Raw genomic sequence first — 26,671 nt, forward strand, 5'->3', positions numbered from 1 at the left:
ACTCTAGGACTACCTTGAGTGGGGAAAGGCTGGAAGATGAGTTTCCTAGGACACCCATGCACACTAGGATGTGTACTTTGAGCTGAGTAGATTGATAGCTGGTAGACCCTGGTTGTTGAGTATGCTTGTTTTCTAAGTACATGTCTCTTGGGAACATACGAAATCTCTATGAACAGGTGTCTACAAATGAAATGTACACAGTGACTTTCAAAAAAAAAAAATATAAAATATAAAGAGAATTTCCTAGTGTCTTTCAGGCTAGTAATCAGCTACTTAAATAATCCCTAAAATAAGTAATAAAAGAAATTAAGGAATGATGTATTTTCAAGGTGCCAAATGTAATCAGACTATACCATGATTCTAGCAACAGAAGATTCAGCAAACATTTCCTTTTCATTCAACAGCCCTTCAGTGTTTTCAAGTTTAATGTAACTTGATAAACTTGTTATCAACTTTCTCTGTTGTAATTATGGATTGAGTAAATGCAAGTGTGTGGGAAAAAACAATGCTCTTCAAACTAAATAGTATTTTGAGGGTAGAACACATAAAGCCAGGCATATAGTCAAAAATATTTAACATGTAAATGTGTTTTTCCTGTCCCTTTTGGCGGCTTTAATATATCTCTCAATCCAACTAAATTGCAGTGGAGAAAAGCATCCTTTCCTCATTTAGACAGGTTCCATTTCCCTGTACTTCTTTGTCAGCCGGTGGCTTCTCATTCAACATCTTTTTCACCAACACTGCTGGATTTTAAGCGAGTCTGAGTACAAAGAATAAAACATTCAATTTGAGATTAAGAGGGACAATGGATATTCTTTTCTATCTCTTTTACTTCCTTGTAAAAGCATAGCTTTTTCTCTGTTGGTTTTTTTTTTTTTTGGTCAGGATTTTTTTTCAGTTATGGAAAATGTCAGGAAAAGCTTTTCAATCCCGATCTTGCACCCCTCAGTAGGCAGCGGAAACTGAGTCAGTATCAGTTTTTGCTTTTAAATACTGCTTTAGCAAGTAGTTAGCTATGGATATGGGAGCAGGTTCTGAGGGAGAAGAGACAGAGACCTATTTCTTAACAGCTGATGGTGGATTAATGAACAGAATATAAGAGACTTCTTTCCTTGTGGTGGCAAAGTGTCTTTTGCATCAAAGCAAAATCCAAGCAGAAAAAAAAAAATGTCCACTGATTGTTATCTGTCATTCTGAGTTCTTGACGAAGTAGCTTTTCATGAATGCTGGAAATTCAAGTCTGAGAAGTGAGTATTTTGGTATGGTAGCTTTTGGCATAATGTTTGAATGCAGCTCCCAATGAGTTTGCAGTTCAAATGCTTCACAGCTACTTGAGACTTTCCACAGCATCTCCAGACTTGAGTCTAAATATGAAGTTACTGCTGTGGTAGTATCTATTGAATGAAATGAAACTTGTAGTTTCATTGCTTCAGAGCATATCAGTGCAAATTCTTCCAGAATACTGGAATTCTCCAGAGTGAGATACCTGTATAGATTTTTTTCCCATACTGTCTGCTCAGTTGTACACAAATTTTTCTTTTTAGGAAACCTCAGTGTTAATTAGAATGAATAGCTTTAATCCTCAGAAAGGTAATTTGTTTAGCTACCTTTTTCTAGGTAATGGGGAAGTTTGTTTTTGTATGAAATTGAGTCTGAGCATCCTCTCTGTGAAGAAGCCTGACTCTGCTTGAGAGAGGAGCCTACTCAGACTCCCTTTGTTGACAGTAAAGAAAATTTTCCGTGAGAGTTGAGATCTTTCATTAAAGCTTTTAGCAAAAGGATAAGCTTTGAGGTTTCGTTGCTGCCAGAAATTTAGGTGCAATTTTGTAGAAAGAGGAAATGTTACTCTATTTTAAAAGCTGCTGCTGAATTGCTTTGCGATTCATCTGTAACAGTGAATGTAAGATTGTGAAATTTTGCATTGCCTCCTGCAGTGGCTATTAGAACAAAATGTAAGACTAATTCTACTGTTTTCTGTTGGTTGATGCTTGACATTCCAGGTGTTTATTAATGATTTTCTTTCTCCTTAGTTAATGCTTCAAAATCACTACTTTTCCCCTATAATCAATTGACTTTTCCTAAGCATGTATTGACTAAGATTGCAGATGCTCTTTTTTTTTTCAATATTCCAGGAGGAATTTCTGTGAAAGCTCCAGGACTAAAAATCTTTGTATGTGAACTGAATATGTCACCATTGTGATACATCTGAAAAGCGTGATCATTCTAGAAATTGGTTGTCAGATTAGTTGCTCCTTTTTGTATGACCATACTCAGAGGGAAATATTCGGAAATATTAGTTCTGGTAGAACTGTACTTTTGAAAAAGTCTGATTTTTGAAAAGCAGAGTCGCAAGAGATAGGACTGTTCTTACTCCTGATTTAGATAATTAATAAGGAAAATAGGATTACCCTAATGTTAGAGATCCATATGATATGCTTTCAGTTTGTGCATAACTGGTCTTATGAATCAAAGGCCACAAAAATTAGAGATTAAAGTTAGAGATTAAATTAATCAAAGTTTCTAATTCTCTATTTCATAAAGTAATAGCAAATCAAAATATGCTAGATTGAAGGCAATCTTAAACTATGTTCCTGTAAATAGGTCCTTGTTAGCATCAATGTTTTGGTTTATTTCATCTCAACTATACTGTGACAAAGAATCATTAGATAAGAATGGCATATTTTAATAACTTTATTTGAATATGGTTAATTTCTATAATTTTCTTCTTTCAATGGATTTAGTGTATGAAAAATCAAGCCTCTATATCCTTATGTTCCCTTCCTTACCTAACTTGTGTTCATAGATCATATATAAGCTTGAGGAGAGTGTAAAGTTTAATCACTCTGATTATTTTGAATGAGCAGGAGTACTGTGGTATGTAGTGTAAGATTTAATTACAGAACATCTGTAAACGTAGCATTTAGGGCTTTCTCTCCTGGGTTCTTAGATACATAAATAGCAGACATGTATGTGAAGTCTCCCAAATTGCAAACCTCTTATCACAAGTGCAATCTCTTTTGTTATCTAAAATGTAATTAAAATACTGTAGTTTGCCTAGTACTGTTCTAAGTTCTAATCCCCTTAAAGGAAGATAAAAGGCAGCTTTAGCCATAGTGTCTTGCCAAGATTCCTACTCCATCTTTGCTAATTCACACCTTTTTACCTAAATGGTTTAAATAAATACCTCAACTGATTTCTTTTGTGAAAGTGCAACCCTTCAAAATTAGAATGAAAAGTTTAATGGCCTAAATACAGTTCAGTCCTATTAGAAAAGCTTTATCTTCCGTGGTTTCTTTTTTTTTAATACTAGTATTTCCTTGTTATGCCCTTGGTATTTCATAGCTGTCCTTTTTAAGCACTGAAGCAATTATTTTTAAGAAGGCTGATTCTTCAGGGTCCAGTGCTTTCCTGCCTTTCATTTGCCGAAGCTGTACATTTTAATGAAGTTGTTTCATCTGTGTTGCCAAACACTAGACTTTTACTGCTTCAATTCTAATTATCTCTGCTGGCAAATGCTATGTTTTATTAAAGCTGTCAAGTGCACTGTTCATTAAATGTCCACAGTCAGTGGTGCTGTGCACACAAATTAGATCAGCTTTACTCCTTGATAGATTATGAAGTTAAATATTTTTATATAAACCTCTAAAATTGAGTCTAACAGCAATCAGTGATGGCTTAGATAAGTAAAGTATACCTGTAGCTTCTTGGAACCTAGTATCTTGTCAAAACCCATCATGGAACATATGTTAAACCATTAGTAGTACAGCTGAGTATACCATTTGTATGATTATTTAATTCATTAAGATACCATTTTCCTTCCTCAAGATATCTACATTGCATCTTGAATTCTAATTTGTATGTATTTAGGGTAAGATAAGTTTTGTTATTTGTGCTTTGATATAAGTAGAAAACATCAGTGCTGGTTGTTCAGCAGAGGGTTGCAAAGCACAATTGATGTCCATTAAAAGCAAAAATGGCTTCACTGAAACGTTACTAACCTGGTAAATGTGAAAGATTGTTATCATAAGCAACTAACAGCTTCTCTTCTAACTGCATATCTGAAAGGGGAATTTTACTAGAAGGTGTTTACTTCAAATATATGAAGCAGTAATAGAAATATTATATCTTCAGAGAAAATACTTGAGTGAGATCTTGTTTTGACATCTGGGGATATTTTTTGCTTTTGTTATTTTATGTTTTTAGTGTATCTATCACTATCCTCAGTAGTGGAAATAGTAATTCTTGCTGTTTAATGTCTTGTTTTCTAGGCGTTCTTTAGGAGAATTAATAAGATATTGTGATGATAGACTACCAGATAAACACTTTATCTTTTGAAAATAATGTTTTTCTTATGTTTCAGATATCTGTAGGAAACTAAATTCAAATTTACTTTTAGTACCATGGTGTCTGTTTCCTGTATTGGTTACCTTACCTTTGAGGAATCTGATGTTTATACTTTCCAACTTTGCTTTTGAATTTATCAGGCTGTATTTCAAACCTTCGGAGGAACAGATATTTATTATGTTCTTTATGGAAATCATAAATAACATCTCAAAATGCTATATAAACTAAATAGAATTTAAGAGCTCTTGGAGATATATATATATATATATATATATATATATATATGCCTTGGGTGAGAAACTAAAGTCCTTTAAAAGGCTGTGAGGCACTCTTCCTTGTCTCTTCTTATGATGTATTTCAGAGCACTTTATTGTGAATAGAAAATTCATATAATGTGATGTTGAATAGAAGTCTGTGTATGTTTATGTATTTAATTTTCTGTTAATGTATTATACTTGTGGATATATATATTGCCTGTTATGTGTAGGAAATAATGCATTTTATTTTTTCAGTGCAGAAACAGGAAGTATTCCTTTGACTGTATTCAAGAGCTGAAGTGATTTTTGCTGTCTGAAATGCTTAACTTCAGACAAGTTTCATCATGTTCAACTTTAAATTTTTTTCAATTGTCAGACAGGAGGTGGACCCTAATAAATGACGTATTCTGTAGCAGTGAAGTAGTTGAGCAATACCAATATACTGAGAGATTTGATGGGAAAGGGATGCATGGAAGTTACCTAAGTGCATGTGAGAGACCTATGATGCATGAAACATGACAATTTTTTCTTAGTTGTTATTTTCACTTTGGATGTATACATATATATATTTGACTTTGAGTCTGAAAATTGGACAAAATATTTCCTGAACCTTCAAGGAAGATTTGAAGAGTACTTAGGCTTATATTTAGATCTAAAGTGAGATTTGTCAAGGCTTTTTCCTATTTTGGGTTCTTGGAAGTTATCTTAGTTATTACTGTCCCTCGTGTGTATATAAATGCATATTGGTTGCATTGCCTTATCCATCCTTTTCAGCCTGAGTGTGCAAGTGTAGTGAATATAACACAAGAAAATAAATTTCTTTAAAAATCTTGGTGCCTTCCTCTGCTCAGTGTAGTCTCAACAACTGTGAAAAATCACTTAGGCAATCTTCAAACATAAGACATTAAAAAAGTGCTGCATTTCAATACATTCATAGGTCTTTAATATGTCTGTGAAATTATGAATGTATACAAAGAAAAGCAACAAATAGACTTATGGTGGGGTTATCAACCTGAGACTGAAAAGAGTAACAATTATGCCATTAATAAAAGAAATATTCAAAGGGAAATATTTCTGGTTCTGAATATATAGAGATAAGATTGATAAAGTTCTATGCCATTTTGAAAAGTCCTAACATTTTAAATCTAGATAAGAATTGGTTTAGTTTAAAAGAACATAGAAGTTTTGGGTCTAATGTTGTAGAGCAGGGTCCCTGAAATGGATGTTGTCTAAGATATTTGCCTGGTTTTATAGTATTTAAATGTTGAATTTTAACAGATTGAGAAAGTACTAGTTTTGTATTACCATATTTTTTAAGGTAATAGTCTTCTAACCTTGCAAAAGAAATACTGGATTTTTATATTTTTTTTACTGTTTTCTTTTTCCAGAGATACCAGGACAGTATACTTGGGAATACAATGCAAACTGTAATTGTCTTACTGAATAATATTGTTGCTAACAAAAGTGTGAACATGATTCCACTCTTTCAAGAAGGTATGTCGTCTTTATCTTTATTCTCCTTTATTCTCAGACGTTTCCCAGTGTGTAATAGCTGGCACTGTGTGAAACTAGCTTTTATCTATTTACATTTTGTAGGGGTTGTTAGATAATCACATTGTAGCTGATGTCCTCCTCATCATTTCCTCTTCCTTCCTTACTGATTTACAAATTTAACTTTTAGAAAGTCGTTCTTCCAGGAAAATGTGCTTACAAAAGAATTACTAACTGAAAATTACATTATGCCTGTGAAGAATGGCTTGGGAAAGACGTAATGGACTAGAGTACTAACCATAACACTGCAGAGTGTAGAGAGACTTCTGCAAATTCTTCCTTTTCTCACTAGTTAAACCTGTGAAAGGATAAGCTGTACAATATTTGTGCACACTTTTAAGAAATAGCTTCTGTTCCAGTCCAATGATGTAGAGCAATGGGGTGGAACCCAAGCTGATTATAAAGTCTTAGTTTACAAACCCTTGCATGTCTTCATGAAATGCTTACCACCTACGCTGGGTAATACGACACTGGCACAAGTTGCCTGGAGAGTGATTGGATGCATTGAACGCATCCGTGAGAGTGTTCAAGGTCAAGTTGGACAGGGCTCAGAGCAACCTCATCTAGCTGAAGATGTCCCTGCTCATTACAAGAGGTTTGGACTAGATGACATTCAAAGGTTCTTTCCAACCCAAACTGTTCTATGATTCCATGATTCATTTAACTGCATTTTATTATGTAAGCTTCTTTTGTTTAGAAATTGGTTCTGAAGAAAAGGTTTCTGCTGTTGGAACTCTATATAAATTACAACCTTGTTTAATTAGATTTTGATAGCATTTCTTCTGTTTATCATTAATGGGTGAGTGACATCTAGCAACACAGGTCTGTGTTACCATTTGTACTGTTTGTTGTTACACATACCAGCCTATGAATCCATCAAGGTAAGTAGTAGGAATCATGTCCTCATTTTCATAATTAGCATAGTAGTTTAAACACTGACCCAGAAAGCAAGAGAAATGAATTCCTGAACCTTTCTAGACTTAAGGCATTGGATGGGCAATGCCATTATTCAGGAGACAAACTGGAACTTGACACTGTTGCTAAATAACATATTCCTCTCCTCTGTTGCAAACAGATTAACTCTGAAATTAGTGGTGTATTAGTGGAGAACAGAGCCAGGAGAAAACAAAAAAGGAGAAAAAAATGGAATAGTATGACTAATTTGGAAAGGGCTGGTTAATAGTGTTCTGATTCTTTGGTTATTTCTCACCAAACTGCCTATCACACTTAGAACTGCTTGGGGTTTCTTGGGATTGAGATGTATGTGCTGCTTTTACTATCTTTAGGCACGGCTGCTCTCTGTCAGGCAAAATCCTAAGTTGGCATTGACCTGAGCTGCAGCAGGGTAACTTGTTAAAACTGCATAATGCGAAGAAGTTTGAGTCCCACAAGCACTGTAACCACATAATTGGCATGCCTTGCTTAAAGTAATACACCTCTGCTTTTCTGTGTGGCAAATTAGGTGCAAAACTGTTTAACAGCATTGCAGAAATGCCTCCATTCCCTAAATATCTCTTCTTTATTGTCCTACAGAGCAAACTCCTATGTGCTTTTTATGCTGCTGGTAGTATGTCTGTGCTCTTTCACTTTTCATCTGCTCCAAAAATAAAATACATCTCTTCAGTCATGCTAGTTTCCAAACTAAGGAAGCAGGATAGAAATATTATTAAAATCTTTTTCTTGTGCTATGTCCTAATGACTCCAGTAATATTTTCAGACTAATACTGATTAGATAATACTAACTTGGGCTCACTGAACTTCAGCAACCACACTCGAGAAAGCAGCACAGAAGCCAAAAATAATTTAGCTCAAGTCAAATGTCTCCATCTTCTCTCATCCCTTTTCCCCACTGTCTAATCTTCAGAGTACTGGAAACCTGGATTTTGGCCAGTGCTTTATTGATTTAGGGCCTAATTGTCAAGTAAAGAACTTCTAAAATTTGGTTTGCCAAAGATGTTATGAGAGTATTGATCCTTTAATTGCAGACTCTTAGATTTTCTTTGAATTGAAAGGGGAGAGAAGTTATTCTGTGCAAATTGAAGGGCTTTATATACTTTGCATTACTGTGTGTAAATATATAGTGTTCACATAAGGAAAACACCTTAAACTTCTGCTGCCATATCTTTGGGAGTTAACTTCTCATTTTTGAATTACTTTTGTGTGATGGAGAAGAATGCAATCTAGTAAATTGAAAACTAAGCTTCCTCTTGCAGAAAAACATCCTGGAGTCCAAGTAGAAAAGTTGAACATGAGTCAGTAGAGTGCATTTGCAGCCATTAAGGCAAAAGAGGTCTGTGATGAGAAAGAAAAACTGAAAGATTGAGGAAAGTGACTATTCTCCTCCATTCATTGTAGTGTCTAGTTTTGAGCTCCAAACTATAAGAAAGACATTGACAAGCAGGAGCAAGCCCAGAGAAGGGCAACCAAGATATTTAGGAGAGTGGACCACATGATGTGTGTGTTTTCAGACTCTGCCTGTACTATTATATGAATGTATTCCTTTCCGAGTACAGAGCTTTGTATTTGCCTTTGTTAAACTTAAAAAGGTTTCTGGCAGCCTTTTTTTGGAGCTCTTCAGCTTCTTGAGTTCTTTCTGAATCCATCAGTCCTTCATCACATCAGCTGCTTTCTTCACTTCAATGTCATCTGTAAACTTGCTGAACATGCCTGTTAATACATCCTATTAACACAGCGTCTGTGTTGTTAATGAAGGTATTCAACATTCATGAGCTGTTCTCCTGTGTTAAAAAAAAGGCTGAAGACAAAGTATTATGGTCAATTTCATAATTTCATTACTTTCCCTTATTTCCCCTTTACAGTGTGATAATTAATTCATGTATATATGGAGCTTCAGAAATTAAAAACCATGGATACTTGCTGAACATTAGAAGGAGCTCAGGTTAGATGGTCAGTCCTGTCGAGATTTTTGTATCTAAGAGTCAAGGCGTTAGCAATGAAGATTCCTTTCCAATTTTGTGCATGCCTTTCTTCAGCTGCCAAGAAGCTGTATTTTTGCAGACAGATCATTTAGAGACCCACGTCACTGTTTCTTTTTGTGCCTGTTAGCCTTCAGAACTCTCACTTGCTCAAAGGAGTTGTATGAGGTGATAGTTTTTTTTAAAGGGCTGTAGCTTGCATGTTGAACTTTCCCCTTTCTCAAGGAAATCTTGCATGATGGCACTTTCTGCATTACTGCTTCTGTGATTTCCTGTTATTAAAAAATGATATGGTTGTGTATTTCAGCAACTTCCATGGAAGGTGGATTGCCTGGTATTAATTTCTTTCTTCCCTGAACTGTCCTTTTGCGTTAAAATACATCAGACATGTACTGATAACCACTTAATGTGTTTAAAGGTGAAATGGAGAATAACATATGCAACTGAAGTCACAGAGGGAATTTAAAATGGCCTGTACTTGTGTTATCAGCTATTAAACATTTGTTCTGTTAACATTAATGACAATTTCAACTTAATAATCAGAGGGGAATACTATGATTCAGTTTAATTACTGAGACTGGAATTCAATAAGGAGAGTAGGATTAATATAGGGTCCCTTGTGAATAGTTAAGGAAAGATATTAAAAGGCCAAGACAATTGTGGTCATTTTCAGGAAGTTCTTCTAAGAGAGTGACACGTACCCTCTCTTCCTCTGTCTTGGCTTCTGGCTGCCAATCTTTCTTTCTTCCCTTTCCCCATATTTTGATACTGGGCAATTTTAAGTTCACTTGAGAGAGCACAGAGGTCCAAATATGTATTCAGTCTATAATAATCATTATCTGATGACAGAAACCCAAGTTAATGCCATAATTTAGAGAAAGACAAAAGCCTTATCAATTAAATATTCTTCACTAGCATACAGCAAATAGAATAGTGCTATACATGACATGTACAAAATATAGATATGTACTTATACATTACGTACTATAAAGATCTATTAATTAATATGTCACTGTGGCCTTTTCAGTATTCACTTCCCATTTTCTTTCTAGGATGCCTGCAGTCTCTGTTTTGGGTTTGTAACCACTGAGTTTAATGGTGTGTTGGTCAGTGCCTGAGGAGGGTACCCATGAAACGATCCCACAGGCTCAGTCAGTGCATGGGAACAACTCATGCTGGAGGGTGTGCTTATAGTTGGGTGACATAGAACAAAACAGCACCAAGGTTCCAGAAATAGGGGCAGGGAGTCATCAGTATGGAGGATGGTGACTTAACTGGCATAGAGGTAGGCAGAGATACAGGATGCAGATCTGTATGAAGACAGGTATTTTTAGTTCTACTGGTCATGAAAAAAACAGCCATATATTACTTTGTGCCTGTCATGTTAAAAGGGTTGACATTTGTTGACTGCAAAATGGAAACCTTGTTCTAGATGCTAAGATTGAGTTCCTAAGCAGGTGTTGTAGGAGTATAGTGGTTGATTTTCTGTTTCTATAGACAGGCACTAGAGCAGTCTACTGAAAAGACATTGTCTCTCTTAGATGTGTGTCTAGTGACAAGCACTGACAAATTTATACATGAGACAAACCATGAAGTCAGGGTTGGCTGCTTGATAAGTGAGTGGTGTGAGCCTGCAAGGCTGCTTCATTATGTGGATGTGATGATTAATAAATAGCCAAGTGCACCACAGCACTTAATGTAGTGAAATTCTTATACTCAAGTACAATTAACAGATGTATAAACTTTTGCTTTCAGTTCCGTCTCTTTGTTGCTTTTTTTCTTTACTTGTGATTTTTTGGGGGGTTTTGGTTTGTTTTTCTCATAGTTCGTAAAAATTAAAACCAGAAAAAGTTGAATCATTGTCTAGTGAGCAGTGCTTTCCAACTCTGAGTATGGTTTATCCATGGGTGGTATTCAAAGGCAAGAAATGTCTTCATTCTAACTGTTGCATCATTTTGTTTATAGGAAGAGTTTGAGTATATCATGTTAGATTGCAGAGCAATGTCTTTCAAAGACTTTAATTGCTTCGCAAGGATCTTCATTCTGAAGAAAAGAACAAAACATCTTGTTAGAAAATAGATCTTATAGGCTGCAGTGGATAACTTCAAATAGTCTGTATGCAGCTATTTATTCCTGACAATGCATCAAATTTATTATGTTTATATAAAAGGCTATTTTCAGCATGTTTCAAAAGTAATTCCAAGTTTCCACTGATATTCAAGGCTGATGTAGTAAACTGTTTTCAGCCCAGTATTACTTATGAGTGAGTTTACATTTTTAGCTTTTCTGAATCCCATTATACTCCATAAATCAGTCACAAATTTTTTTATGATGGTTGTGTAAGGAGATGATTTATATAAAAAGTTCAATATAGTCATGTTGAATTGAATTGCCTTTCCCAGACTGCCCTGCTGTGATCTTGTGTTTGGCTACCATACTGAAGTAACTACCACTAGCAGAGTACAAGCAGAGATGTTTATCTCAATGTTAACAACAAGTTTCCAATATATGAAAGAGAAAATCCTAAACTATATGTCTAAATGATGTTGAATCTCAAAAAACTAAAGTAAAAGGGGTATTATGGGGTTTAGTGCAATAAAAGTAGTCCTTCAGTTGTGTGAAAATGTGACCACTATTAGTAGTACATGGCTCTTTAAGCAGTTTGTGTAAAACCTGGAATTCCTAAGGGCTTTTGGTGGAAGTGTAGAATGTCAGCTACAGCAGTCATAATATTCAATATCATAATAAGAAAGCATGCTAGGTGCTTAAAGCAGGGACAGTTATTAAAAAGAACAGATCTGCAATAAAGTTTGTAGTCAGATGATCATAACTCATTTACACCTCATGAAAGAAAGATCAGCTTTCATGCTGAAGTATCCTTATTCATCTTGTGGTCTGCTGCTTTGACTTTTAGTCAAATGTCAAGGGATTAACTAGATTTCAGATGTCTTTGTGTATTGTATTGTTAAAGTCTGTTAAATACCTGCATATCCAAAATATGACACTCATGAGACCAACATCCAATTTCAACCTTTTTCTTGAAAAAAAAAAGGAAAAAATATATTTTCAATGCACAGGTCTTTACAAAGTAGTAGTTATTACTACCATACTGATGTCTATGAATTCTGAGCTCTCTAGATAGACCCCAACATTTCTAACTTACCTAAACCTTAGGAGGATATTCTTCTACCTTTCATTTCCTCAGGGATAATTTGATTTCAGCTTCAGTCTCCAAAAGATGTTTGATCATGGTGCCCATAGCACACTTTTAAAGAGCAGTTTGTAGCTTCTTAGCCAGCTCTCGTCACGTGCTACATCACCAGTGTTCATGAAATTAGACAATAGACTGCAGTAAATTGATAACCCAGATCTTCCTCCCTGCTGCATCCACCTATGCAGTGGTCTGAACTACAGTGCAACACTGAGACGGCATTGGTGTGTCATTACACGTGACTTGGATTTTAGGGGTAAAATTGAGTTTTTGGAGTAGCTGGCTTCAAAGTTGCAGCATTTTCTTCCAAGGTGAGAGAATTTAACTATCTCTTAAGATGGTGATCAAGAAGAGGAACATGGATTAGTCACAGAAGAAGTCTGCTTGCAAGGAAAAGGCAGTTCTGAAAGAATTGTATAGAGTACATTGCTTTTTTTTTTTTTAAGGGCATTTTACTTTAAGCAACAACAAATAAAACACACAGACTTAGTCTGTGAAGAAACACAGTCAGATACACATTCAGACTGGTTCTGAAGTAATTTACTAATTCCTTACTAGCTTCTATTTTTTCTTAGGAGTCTCCTGCAGTAGTTTTACAGGATACAATATAGAAGTATTGTAGATGCACAGTTTGTGGTATTTGGGAGTGGGGCTGTGGCCGAGCCTCATCCCCAGTGGGCTGCAGCTGTGTGGGTCAGGTGAGCAGCATTGGCAGCAATGAGCCAGGGAGTGCCCAGGTGCACTGACCAACCACCAAAGGGAGCAGAGGGCACACAGGTGCAGTGCATCAAAGGTAATGGTATAAAAGGTTCTGATGAGGAACAAGAAGGGCAGACACTTGCAGCCTTCTGGAGTGATGTTGCTCTGCATGGGCAGATGCCTGAAGCCTTCTGATTTGGTTTGGTGTTACTCTGTTTGGGGGAATGCTTAAAGCCTTCTGAAGTTGCATGGTAATACTCCGTGTATTGTGGCCATCTCAACTGTGACATATGCTGCAACAAAGTATTTGTTTAGTGACTGAAGGTAGAAAAGGTGTTTTATGGTAGTGCTTTATATCTGCTTGCTGTAAAAGTTCATGTGCAATTTATTGTGATTTGGAATAGAGAGATTGACAAGGAGAATAAAGCAGGGAAATCAGTAAGAGTGAGAACCTAAAAGCATTTTTTCTGTATTTAGTCAGTTTTTAGGAAAAAAATGCTCTTAATTAAACCAATGTAAAATAAGAAATGTATCATCTTGTCTGAGTAGTTCCAGTAGTACACCTTGCAGCCTCTGCCATGCAGGATGTAAGCCTTTCACAGCTCCCTGCCAGTACTGTAGTAGTTAGTTCAGCTCTTGAGTACAGAAGTGCCTCTGTGAACATCTAAAAATAGTAGTCCTGTGTTGTGTGTCTTGTGTTCATTTGAGTTACAGTTTATATGAGAATTCAATGGGGGCTGAGCCTGAAGAAGTTTCTTCTGTGATGTTATGAAGCTCAGAACGCTTTTTAGCAGTATTAAGATGTATTTTTCTGACCCAAAATATCAGTCACTCAGATGGAAATGTGTAACATCACATGGGTAAGCTTAGAAGCCTAGTACCAGAAAAGATATGTGGGACTCATGTCAAAATAGGATGGTAGTAGTGAAGTCTTTGAGGAAAAAATAACCTGTGTCATTCTGTGATATTCATCAATGCAGCCATCTGAAAAGGATGAAAATAGAAATGGTAATTGCTGTGAGGAACAGTTATGCCATTCAAGTAGAACCAAGCCTGTTGTTGCTGAGAGTCACCCATAAGGCACAAAATGTCACAACATGCTTGCTAGAACTTCAAAGGATAAAATAAGTGAGTAAGGGCTCAACAAGTTGTTACATCTTGTCTCTGTAGTGCTGTACTGTAAAAGAGAACTGGCATTTCTGTGGCTGGGATAGGTGTCCTGATGCTTTCTATACCTGTAACCCGACAAGCCGATCATCTTGCAGTATAGCTGGCTGCTTGAGCTACCTAAGATGTCTCATTTTATCACCTAATTGATGGAAAAGAACAGAATAATGACAAAAAATATTCCAAGTCCTGGAATTCATTATATTCTCATCCGAGAGGCTTTATGCAGACATCTGATTGTACAACTGGTCAGCTTAGTTTAATGGTGGGAGATTAGTTTAATAAATATATCAGTGTCAAAGCCTACACTGTCTTTAAATTTCTAAAATGCCAACCATAATAGACATTTTCTGTACTTGTCCAACAGCTAGACAGATTTAAGGTTTTGACTGAGTGAATACTCTGATTGATACTACTTGGAGGCAGAAACCTAAATGGAGAAAGTAATTTTTTTTTGTTAAAATGAAAGGTTTCCCACCTGGTTGAGGTTGTAGGTATCCAAAGGTTTCCTGATAACAAACTCAGGGACTATAAATCAGGAAAGTCTTCAAAGCCTTATGCTTTTTCTCACCCACTTAGTCATGAAAATGACCTTTTTTTACCTCCTCTCTAGAGACTGTGGTCTTTGCGTTTACTCTAGGTGCTGCTTTTCCTGCAGTTTGATTCAAGCATTGTCATTTGACATTATGCTAGTATTCCCATGAACTGCAGTTGAAATAATATGTATTAGCACTAGTGCATTGAGTCAGTTTGAGGAAGAATTAATAACTAGTTAAGCATGTACCTATCATATCAGCTACAGGTTAAATATTGATGATGCAACTATTTGTTACAGAAAATAAATTAAGTCTATTATGATGATATCCCTGTGTATCTTGTCAGATATAATTGGTAAACTGAAAGGTCATTTAAGGACATGAAATTAAAAATGCAATTGTATATTTGAAAAGAGACATATTTTAAATACAGTATTACTACAGTCATAGGTTGTAGAGCTATCACATATGTTCTATTCTAGCAGTTAGAACAATCTCAGTATGAAAGCAATGTACCACTGCCAATTTGAGGTAAGTGTAAAGTCACAAAAGTACAAAGTACTATACACAAAATTAAACTACATCAATCATTCTGTCATACATCAGATGCAATTATATGATCCTACTGAAAGAAGTTCTTTTTGGCAGAGCCAGATCTATCTAGTGGACAGATAAATGAAATCTGAGGTTTTTCACTGCTTTGAAGAATGGTTTGGGGTTTTTATTTGTTTTGTTTTAAATGACTTCAGTGGTTGTCATAGCTCCCATGCAGCCAGATGGTTTTGTTTTCTAAGTTATTTTCAGGAAAGCTGCGTACTGAATAGAGATGTTTAAGCCATTTGTGGACAATTAACTTGAAAATAATTTCCTCTTTAAATCAGAAAGGGAATTACATCATAATGGATAATCTGAAGTTATATATATTTTTAAGCCTTTGGAAATTCCCAATTTTTATGCAAATATAAAGCAGTAGCCTATATTACTTGAGACTTTTCCTGTGATGTTCTTCCTCTTCCACCTAAATATTTTTTATTTTTCAGACTTTTGCCTAAAATATTGTTTAGATGTAGTCTTTTTAGGATGATGCTTTCTTTTGCTCTTCAGGCCAAACATTTTAAGTTACATTTTAATGTGCATTTTATATTCAATAACTCATTTCTATGGTTAAATTTCTTTTGAAGTCTTTACATATGGATTTTATACTGTCTTAAGGTAGTATATATTCAGGTGAGTATGTTCTCATACAAGTTATTTAGACAAGTTACCACTCTCCAACTGGTAGATTTTTACTGTGGCATTTGATCAATACCTTGTAAATCTGAGAGGGTAACTAATTTTGTGTGTAGTTACACATGATCAGTTATATTTTATAGCAATGTATCTGCATGTAGTCAGTTTTTGTAAGTCAGCTGGTGGGGGAACCTGTTTGAGGTGCCATTGAAGCCTCCAGCTGAGGGACAGAGGTTATTTAAACTGCTGTGACAAAAATGTAGATTTCTCCTGAATGATGCTATTTATTTTTTTAATAAAATGCATTGCATAAATGTAATCCAAACTTGCCTATCTATCCTTTAAAAAAAATTCACCTTAGTTTAAGCTTTTTCCTAATTGAACCAAGATGATATTTATGTAAGATGGGTTTATGAAGACAAATCTTTCAGCAAAGGCATTTGTTTGAGGACATGTCATGGGTTTCTGATCTGAGCTTTAAGCAAATCAGTTTTACTTTTCTGTTAAAGAGGCCCTCACTTGATAAACATTGGGGAGTTTTGTTTTATAAATAAGGTTTAAATGTTTCCATAGATGTCTCCATGTTGTTAGAAGATATTGCATCAGCTGGTTGTTCCTTTATTTTGGTCAAGGAAAGTGTTTCCCTTTGAATTTTTCAGATCAAGGGGAGAAGAAATAGGATAATTATATAAAGTCTGAAGCTGTCTTCTGTCTTTTAAGAGAATAGAAAAACTGGGAAGATTTTTTTTTCCCCTCTACCACCCACCTTTGAAAAAGATAAGAAACTTCTTGTTCACCTGCATCCATTCAGTTTCAACTTGTTTAGTCTTTCCTGAGGGTCATTCTTTCCTTACTTGTCATATTTCAGATTGCTCCAATCTCTATTCCACTGAGTCATGGAAAAAATCCACTAAAGTACTGTTAATGGATTTATTCACATTTTAAAAGATCATATTTCCTAGCTAGCATGTCCATATTGTGACATAAAGTTTTTAGCTGATGATGTATCCATGAAATACAACTTATTTCCCTGGATGGCAGCAGAACTAATGCTACTATATGTATTATGTAAAGACTGAAAGAACAGTAAAATTATCCATGATGGTTGAACAGGCTTTCCAATACATATTATTGCTGAATAAGCACAGATATCATGTATTTTGATCCCATCATTCAACCCAGAATGACATGAATTGTGGGTTTATGCCATTATTTATCTTACTAGAAGAAAAAAGCTCAAGCTGTTACGTACTATGTGTTTTCTTCTGAAATTACATTGAATGTTGTTAAGAGAACGTGTGGTTCAAACAGCAACACTAGAAGATGAATTTAGAGGTAGCATTTTGTCTGTATTGTGAGGAATAGTCATAAGCAAGATAAGGAAAAGGCAGACAGAATACCCAAAGGAGCAGAATTTCAAGGCAGGTTTACAGGTTTTGACAGAAGACATGGGAAGAACATTGCTTACAGGGTTTTGCTTGCCTAGGCTATGGGTCAGGCAGTCACTGAGACCAAGTCTGTGCATTATGGGATCAGTCTGGAGAGCCCAGTCTGGGCTGAGTGCAAGAAGTGTTTGCAGGGCTCTGTTGTGCACTCAGAAAGAAAATCTGTGTTCATCAAAGGTGTGCATGCAGTCCTGCACAGCATGCAGTGCTACAGCAACACATCCAGAAAGCCTAAAATGACCGCTCCTGGCAGTAACTTCCATGGAAATTTGGTTCCATGACCTGGCCATTGTGGGTGCTCCCTGTGACATCCAGGATCCCAGGCTGAATTGTAGTCACTCTCCCAGTTTGGTGCAGTTTTCTTACAGGCCAAATTGTGCAAAATGGTTGAATTCTACATGCCCTGAAATTGTTTGTCCTGAAAATTTAACTACATATACCTCTTATTTCTGGTGTTTACTTGCTGCAGCTTCTCTTCAGTTCTTGCATGATTTGTTGACAGTCTAGTTCCAGAGAGTCCTCCAGTTTTCCCAACAGAGCTGCATTTACCTGACATAAATCCAGATTCACTAGGTACAGGCTTTATTTTTTCTAGCCTACTTTGTAAGTCCCTTTCCCTAAAAGCACAGGGTTTGTGCATTAAGGCTTGTCAGTTCTCTCTTTCTAAAAATGTTGATGAACAGGGGAGAGAAAATTTTGAACATGTCTCATCTATTTACTGGTAGGAACTGCGTATTGGTTCTATCTGAAAAAGTGTGCAGTCCTATAATGAAACACATTGGGCATCCCTGTATCTGTTTGACATGCTATCTCTCTGAAACAGAAGTCTTTATTCACATAAAGTGTATTAAATGTGCCATGATACCACTATCTGTTACAATCCTGAATCCTAGATGGGAAGCAGTGACCTGTTGCAGAATATATCATCTTAGAAAATGCTGTGGATATTACTCCATTGTTTCAAGCTACAGTTAAATTTTATCATCCTTAATGATAACATCTCTTCACTTGTGAACATGGTGGGGGTAGAAACAAAGAAACATGAGTCTTTCATTGCAAGCTCCCCTTTTCTCCCCACCCCCATTATCTTGTCAAGCTGAATTTCTTTGTCTGAACTTGCTTTCTAGAATCAGTGGTCTGGGCATAAGCAGGCTGAAAGACAAATATAGGCATGTAGTGAGATGTAGGTGCATAGTGGTACTGCTCAGGGCACATAAGAAGTGGAACATGAAGCACAACCTGGGGCAGGATGGTGAAGGCTCCTTGTGTTGGAGCAGGTTGGTAAACCGGCTGTGATTGTGTAAGTACATTAATGCCTAGAAAACACCTGTGTCCAGTGGAGCAGGCATGGTAAAGAAAAAGGAAAAGGTACTGTCATGGTTTAGCCATGGCTGGTGACTGAGCACCACACAGCCACTCAAACAGCTCTCCCCCAGTGAGGGGAGAGAATTGTAGGCATAAAAAAGTGAGAAAAAACTTGTGGGTTGACATTAAAGTAGTTTCATAATTAAAAAGATGTCTTAAGAATTTTAAAAATTCTAAGGAAAAGGGAGAAAAAACCCAAACCATGAAGAGAGAAAAATAAATGCGAGGAGGACAAGTGATACCAAGTGATACAAATGAAAACAACTGCTCAACACCAACTAAACAATGCCCAGACAGTCCAGGAGTAGTGTCCACCCTGCCAACCTCTCCTCCTCAGTTCCGTTGCTGAGCGTGACAACAAATGGCGTGGAATATCCCTCTGGTCAGCTGTGTCCCCTCCCAGCTTCTGTGCACCTCCAACTTGTTTGTTAATGGGTGGGGTGAGGAATAGAAAAGTCTTCCACTCTATGTTAGTGCTGCTCAGCAATAAACAAAACGTCCCTGTGTTTTCAGCACTGTATTCAGTAAAACCAAACCAGAGCCCCATGTGGGCTAATGTGAAGAAATTTAACTCTATCCAACTATCTAACTCTATGCAGGTACTAAACCAGTACTTGAATATGAAGTTTCACCTGCTGATCTGTTGCACATATTCAGAAGGCACACACTGAGATCCTGGGTGCCTGAATCACCTTTTTCTGTGGCCAGCTCTCTCACTCTAGTTCTATCAGTGTTCTTAACCTCTTTTTCACTTGTGAAGAAATTAGTTGCCCTCAAACAAACCAGTGTCCATATTCTCAATTAAAGCATCAGGTTAGCTCAGGATTCATTTCAGTTTGTTGCTGGGGAGGGCAGTATAGTTCACTGTTTTTGTTTTACAGCTGGGTGGTTTGGATCAAGACAGTCTAATAGGCCAAACCATTCTGTGTGATCTCCTTCCAGAGTTTTTGTGGAAGTTTTGCCAGGAGTCTGAGCCAGTCCGTTAACATACGGACACAGGCTTCACTACTGTCAGCAACAGCTACCCACATAAAATAGGTATGGGTTATCCACCACACAGTGTCATTACAGCCATGTTCCCATGGTGTGGATCCTCTTGAAATACAGGAAAGAGGTATGGAGCACAGAAACACATGCAGGCTTGAAGTTCTTTCTGAGCCAGGACTGCCTCCTGCAGTTCTTTCAGAGCCTCTTGACTGCTGAGCTCTGGTATACCAGCTGACCTAATTCAATGTAATCTTTTGAAGTCAAGATAGTTGGGATCAGGTAGCTGTGCTGACAGAAGATGAAGGATCTATTGACCTAGGTTACACTAATATCAAATATTAGGTAGGGCGCTATAGCTAGCATATAGCCAGTGACAGCATGATCACAGTGTGATGGGTTCCAGCTCAAAGATCCTAATGGTAAGGTTGAAAATCATGGATACATCAGAGTAGAAAAAGCATACTATGCAAACAATACAAGACATATGTCTGAGCCAGTTAACAAGAAGGGTAGCATAATCTCAAGTGAATAGTCAGTGGCTGGATTTTAGAGATTTAATCAGGTGTGTCATTATTGGTATGGTCATATGGTGGCAAATAAAGGGGTCTGCTTGTCAAAGTTATCTCAACGCTTATTTGGAAAACAGTTGATGTAAAAGAGTAGGCTTAAGGCAAATGTAATTTGGGGCTACAAAATATAATCTGGTCATAAGGGCTAAAGCAGATGTGATATCATGTAACATCCTGACCTCTGTTTAAGCCCGTTGATCATTTAAGTGCAAATACATGAAGGCCACCTTGGACAGTTGCAATTACTAGTTGTCTGTTTTTATTTCTGTTGAAAATATAATTGATGAATAACGCAGGATGTTACAGGAAACTGTGGCATAGATCCAATTCTGTTGTAATAACCAGCAGCAAATTCCATTTGGGGGATAGTCTAGTCTTTGCTTTTGTACTTTGGTGCAGTTGTAAGAACAGTAAAAGACTCACTTAAAAATCCAAGTACTTCTACTCCATGTTTTCGTCTTATGGCAGACTGATGTAAAGAGCCCAATACAAAATATAAATAAATGTTTAATATCTTTTCTTACAGAGTGTGACTTTTCAATAGAGAAATGTGTAGAGCTTTTACCCTTATCCTTTGCTGAGTATATGTGGGAACTGTATTCAACCATGAGTTATTTCAGCAACTTAGAACTGAAAACTTCAGAGAATTTTCTGAAGCCAAGGTTCATTGGTCCTTATCACTCCCAGCCCAGGGCCTCATGAAGGCCAAGCTAGAGCAATTAAAGATGTTGAGTGCTGTCAGTTTGTGACAACAGTTTAGGGTTCTATCTGTATTCTGAAGCTGTTCACATCTAATCTGTATGGGTTTTGTTAAAAAGACAGCGCTCTAAATTTGAATTTGGTCTCTCAAGGATTTTGGTGGAAGAGAAAGTTGATGTCAAAGCAGAAGTGTGTTAAGATATTTGAAAGAGATAAACAGGGTTTAAGCTTGTATGACAGGAAGTCTATTATTACAATAGAAATATCTTTAGAAGAGTTTCTAGTTCTAAATTAAGGCCGGGATATAAATTCCTCTGTATTTTATCACATGGTAATTGTTGCAGACATGATCTTTCAGAGCAGTAACTCAAAAGTCTTTACTGAATCTTAACTGACTTCAAATCTTGCTGAATGCACAGCATTCCTAATTTTGCACAAATAGCACATTTAATTTAGTGAAGAACTTTGCCTAGCTTTTGCCATTAATTTTAGGACCTCATGCAGTCTTTGTTTTTCTAAAAAATAGACACTATATATAAACTCACAATGTGCAAGCAGAAATTCTTCCATGTAGGTGTGAAGCAGCAACTGCTAATATCTCAGACTGGCTTTAAAAGAGGTTTTAAAGACTGTTGTCTTTCAAAGAGTAAAGTGTCCTGCTAGATAGTCTTGTTCCTCATGCAGATAATTAAAACCTGTTGTTTGGAAAATCTTCTAAGCATCATCTACCTTCTGTCTGACAAAACCAAGGGACCTTATTTTAGTTGACACCTTGTAGGAATGAAATAGGGTGTATTGGGTTTTGACTTGAAGTACATCATGCTGTAGAATTGCTGTGATTTATAAAATGAACCATAAGCTCTAATGCATCTCTGACATGTGGGGAGATATCTAACTGAAAAGTTGCTATAAAGTTTGCTTAATAACAGCAATGATAGTCAATCCAAACAACATAATTTCATTTTATTGAAGTCTTGGTTTATTTAATTTTTAGTATTTTATGACGCAAGGTTGTGCTTGCAAATACTGCACAATTGACAAATTAAACTGTAGCAACAAAAATACTTAAATCCACATGAAAAGAATGCAAGTTAGGTGTTTAATATATACACAATTGGTGACAGAAGTATTTTAAATTTATGCCCTGGGAAGCCACTGTATTACCTCCACCTCTATTCCTCCCCAGGTTTCCCATCTAAAAGGGTCATTTGGGTGTGTGAATTTACTTCAGGCAAACCTGGGGGCCAGCAGCATAGCATCCAAACAAATCAAAATTGGCTGTTCACATAGGACACTCTTAATGTCTTATCAACTCTGTAAATAGATTCCCTGGATATTATTACAGTCTATAGTTATGTAGTATTTACTCATAAAAATTGTAGAAAATATTTATATCTGTTCTGTTGTAACTAGAAAACATTTGAATGTTCTTATATTATTTTCCGAGGGAAGTTACTTTCTGATCTTTCATTCCATCCCTGTTGAACAAGTTCATGTTCAATGAATTGTACTCCCAGGAATGAGGACTATCTTGGTAAGTCTTGACTAGAACAAAGCCCCCCACCTTCAGAACTTTGGGGCTATGTACCCATATGTGCTGTGAGCTGAATTTCAAACATCTTGGATACCTTTTCTGAATGAATTATATAATGGTTGAGGCAATCTGACACAAAAACCTGAATTCAATTGAAATTTTGTCACAGATGGGAAGCTCCGTTTTTTCTTTTTCCCTTTTTCTTTTTTTTATTTTTTCATTTTCAAAAGCAGCTACAAATCATGAACTCTCGAGGTATCAGTGATTATACTTTCAGAACTACTCTTCCTCTGTGTATGTCATTCTAACCCTGTCTTTTCACAGAGAGCAACCACAGTCCAGCCTAGTTTAACTAATTTCTTATATTCTATTATTTTTATATTGCCCAGTAATGCATATTCAACAGTACGTGATTTTATTATTTCTAAATTGTTAAGGTTGCATTTTCACTATCCTGTTTTATGCTCAGATACTTATGAGAGAATCCCCCTGGTTTTCTATCTTTTAGTTGGCTAATGTATACACCTGCTGGTCTTAATCAACTCTGTGTTTGATTCATGGATTCAGTGATAGAAAACAACAGATTTCTGTGTTGATGGGGTTCTCTTAGGTCCAGAAGAGTTTAACTCCCTGGGGAGTCTCCAATTGTGCAGTCTTTTTTCACAAGAGAAAGTTTCCACTTCTAAACTCTCTTCTAACAATAGCAGCTAAACACTGCCAGTCCAGGAAAAATTGGGGTTATGTTGTGCTTTGACTTGAAGCAGAACCATATTGCTTCTGAGAATGTCAGGTCTTTATTCCTCTCAGGCAGTCATACTCAAGATAATATAGAACTTCCCAGTCTGCTTTTGACCTAGCTGTAGTGAAGGTGATAACTGGCTTTTCTTCCCTGGTTGTCATAATCCTTTCCACATCTATTGTCTTGAGTGCGAGGGAAGGACTGCCTGCTCGGGCACCATTGGTGAGTGCCCTACATTCCATGTGTGTAGAAAAAGCTGAGCCACTCTTCCCACAAAGGGAAGCTCTGGAGACCCTTGACCACTTCAATATGATAAATTCAAATTTTGTCCCTTAAACATAGTGACTCTTTCTTCAGTCATAAAATGTCCAGTCATTCTATCAGGGCTAGGAATAGACTAGCCAAAAAGAGTCTATTTTGCAAATAGACAATTTGTAAAATTTTCTTATTTAGGTACTATTCATTTTTAAGATCAGAATATAAAATAATTTTCAGGGCAGGAGTCATGCAATTGATCTGCTCAAGAGCCAAATAATTGTTTTTCCACTTGATGTAACATTCATAACTCACCAAATCTTGAAAACATTGGTGATCTAATTTTCTATTCTAGCTTATTCTTACCTCAATATTATTATAGTGGTAACACAAATAGTTCCTAAAGCATAAACAGTGACAAATAAGAACATTAAAAGCAATGAAGCTTTTTTAAAAATGCCATTACCCCAAAAATACCATTTGCTTTTTGTCACCTATTTTCAGTTCTTCAGAACAGGAAAACTTAGGTAATAAGGCTGTGGTGCAAAGAATGCAAACTAAGTCCCAGATTTATGTAGGTAAATAAGGTTTTATGAAGAATCTTTGTCATCATGAAGTATCTTAATTGCTCAGGTACATTCACTCAATCCTGTGTGAAAGAATCTGTAAACTGTAAAATATGGTTTCTATTTAATCTGTCCATATTGTTGGTCCACTCTGTAAATAAAATAAGGAAGAAAGGTCTAATGCATGTACATGGGGTAATATCCCTGGGGAGTCAGTTGTGTAGGTGTGGTACTAATGGAAAAAGAGGCTCTCCAGAGAGCAATGTGCAGAGGAACAAAGAGAAAGCTTTTTGCTGGACTGAGGGTTTTGCTGCTGGCTGCTTGGCTGCGCAGTGGCATTGTTCAGAGGCAGTGCACCTGCTCTAATGTTTTCTTCAGCTGGAAGCAGACAGGGTTGTTGAATGCTCTAATTGCTGGTAGGCATGAAAGGATTGCCTAGAAGATTACTTCCTAGGCTGTGCTTTGATGTTTCATATGATTTGGAAGTGAAGATTTCTTTTCCTTTATCCATCTTACTAATAGGTGAGAATAAAAAATCTCCTTTCAGCTTTCATTCCAAAGGTATCATGGTGCATTCAGTGTGATTAGCTGTATCATGGGCCAAAAGACTCCTTTTATCTTTTGAAAGGTGTGTAAAACACAAGCATAGTCATCACAGTCCACATTCATAAAGCACTATTAGCTACACGTTCAATTCATTGCAGGGGTCTCTGGGCAGGAGAAATACTCTGCTGTAAACACTAGGTTTGTCAAGTGCTGTAAATCTATGGCTAGAAATTTTGGATACAATCCTTTTAATACGTATTATAAATTTTGGACCACAGTTAGAAAAGATTCTTTGTATAATTCCAATTATGTTAATTTTTAAACACAATAATTCTAATACAAAATGCGCGTTTTGCCTTATTTTTCAGAAAAATTGAATAGCAGAGAACTGTAGTGAGGCTTGATAGTTTCAATGTCCTCTTTTTAGAGATGACATGACTAATGCCTTATGAAGTCTTGTACTAAATTCAAATTATAACTAAAGCTACAAACAGTACAGTGTGATATAATTTGTTTGCAGAAATATGCAGATTAATAGAGTAACAAAAAAACCCTCTGTAATAGGTTAAATTATAAGGTTTTATTTAATTCTCTTACTAGGAGATACCTAGCTGAAATAAATTATAGTGCATTATTTTCACCCGTGTAAACTGTCATTGACTGCTTTCTCTTGAGAGGGTGAGCTATTGCCAACATACTTGGAAGCTCTAGAATACTTGATTGTAGGTTGCTTGTCCAGGTAGAACAACCTTCCTCAACTGGATTTGATTTAAGTCTCCTCTATGATACAAATTTTGTATTCAGATTCATCACTTCCAAAGTTCAGGAGTGCATGAAGTGTGGGCCTTTTCAATCAGAGCCTATTTCACTTTCCAATCAAGAGTTGAGAATTTATGCAGAAGAAACCTAGGACTGTTATATATGACTCTGAAATACAGTGTCTGAAATTTTTAAAGATGTATACTGGTTGAGGCTTTATTTAAGAAATTGTCATTCTTTAATCTGTTGTAAAATTTGGACGAAAACCTTCAAGGTATCTTCTGAAACTTTGAGATATATATGCGATTTTTGTATTATGATTTACTGAGTTATGAATTCAATTTTCTTTTTATAAAATTGCATTTTTTTTCCAAACTATCTGTTTTGCAATTCAATGTTTTAAATGCTGACACATGTCAGTCTTGATCTTTATAGCTGCATTTTGAGCAAACTGGTTACAGTGCCAGTGGTCAAGGCCATTAGACTTCTATGGAGTTTTGTCATGGTCATTGTAAATTACACCGGCTTCTCAAATTTCTCTTCTGAGCACAAAGTGTGTGTATTTTGTTTTGTGGTATAAGCAAAGAGTATATTTATATGTCTACAACTGTGGCTTCCAATTTTCATTTTCTGACATGATGAAGTATTTAAAAAGTATGCCTGGAACTTATTTACTTGGCCAGTAAATAGGTCAGTCTGTTGCTTTTATCTGTGGAACCAAGTGTTTGTCAGGTTTCTGTATGAATCACACAGCACATGAGGTGCACCAGTGTTTGGTTCCAGACATCTTTATAATAAAGTTTGGGTGTGATAAATTTTCCAAAAATATTTTAATCCAAGAAATTTTTTCCCCACAAAATTTTCAAATTTGGCTTGCATATCTTTGTACATGTAGCTCTGTGTGAGCATGTATCTACCTAAATGAAATTCATTAGTTCTGATGTTTTAGTTAACTAGGTACACATTAATATCTCAGGTGTTTGGAGGCAGGAATGCTAGTACACAAACCTTTAGGATGTAAGCACTTAAAGAAAATATAATCTAGGTGATTATATTACTCATGTCTCAATGGATGGGTGTCGCAGACAACTTTTATGAAAAATCCTTTCCTTAGGATTTTTCCTCCTGAGAAGCTGAGAGGCCTCAGTAACAAAATGTAAACATTGATTATCTGCTGCTGTGGAATGTAACAGGTGGATCTGTGATTGGTCTCATAGAGTTGTTTCTAGTTAATGGCCAATCACAGTCAGCGGGCTTGCACTCTCTGTCCAGGACA

At 36.3% G+C, this 26,671-nt stretch overlaps 1 protein-coding gene across 3 annotated transcripts in view; it reads left to right on the top strand.

Moving 5' to 3' along the window:
- Positions 1-26,671, top strand: part of ULK4 (unc-51 like kinase 4) — a 213,473-nt gene that overhangs the window by 118,099 nt on the left and 68,703 nt on the right. For all 3 annotated transcript variants that reach the window (XR_010027757.1, XM_063156453.1, XM_063156443.1), the window contains one exon: positions 5,990-6,095. Coding sequence is in view for 2 of the 3 variants with exons in the window: in XM_063156453.1 (XP_063012523.1) it covers positions 5,990-6,095 (106 nt within the window). In the remaining variant the exon portion in view is untranslated. The remainder of the gene's footprint in view (positions 1-5,989; positions 6,096-26,671) is intronic.

The sequence above is a fragment of the Melospiza melodia genome, chromosome 1, assembly GCF_035770615.1.
Source record: "Melospiza melodia melodia isolate bMelMel2 chromosome 1, bMelMel2.pri, whole genome shotgun sequence".
Taxonomy (NCBI): domain Eukaryota; kingdom Metazoa; phylum Chordata; class Aves; order Passeriformes; family Passerellidae; genus Melospiza; species Melospiza melodia.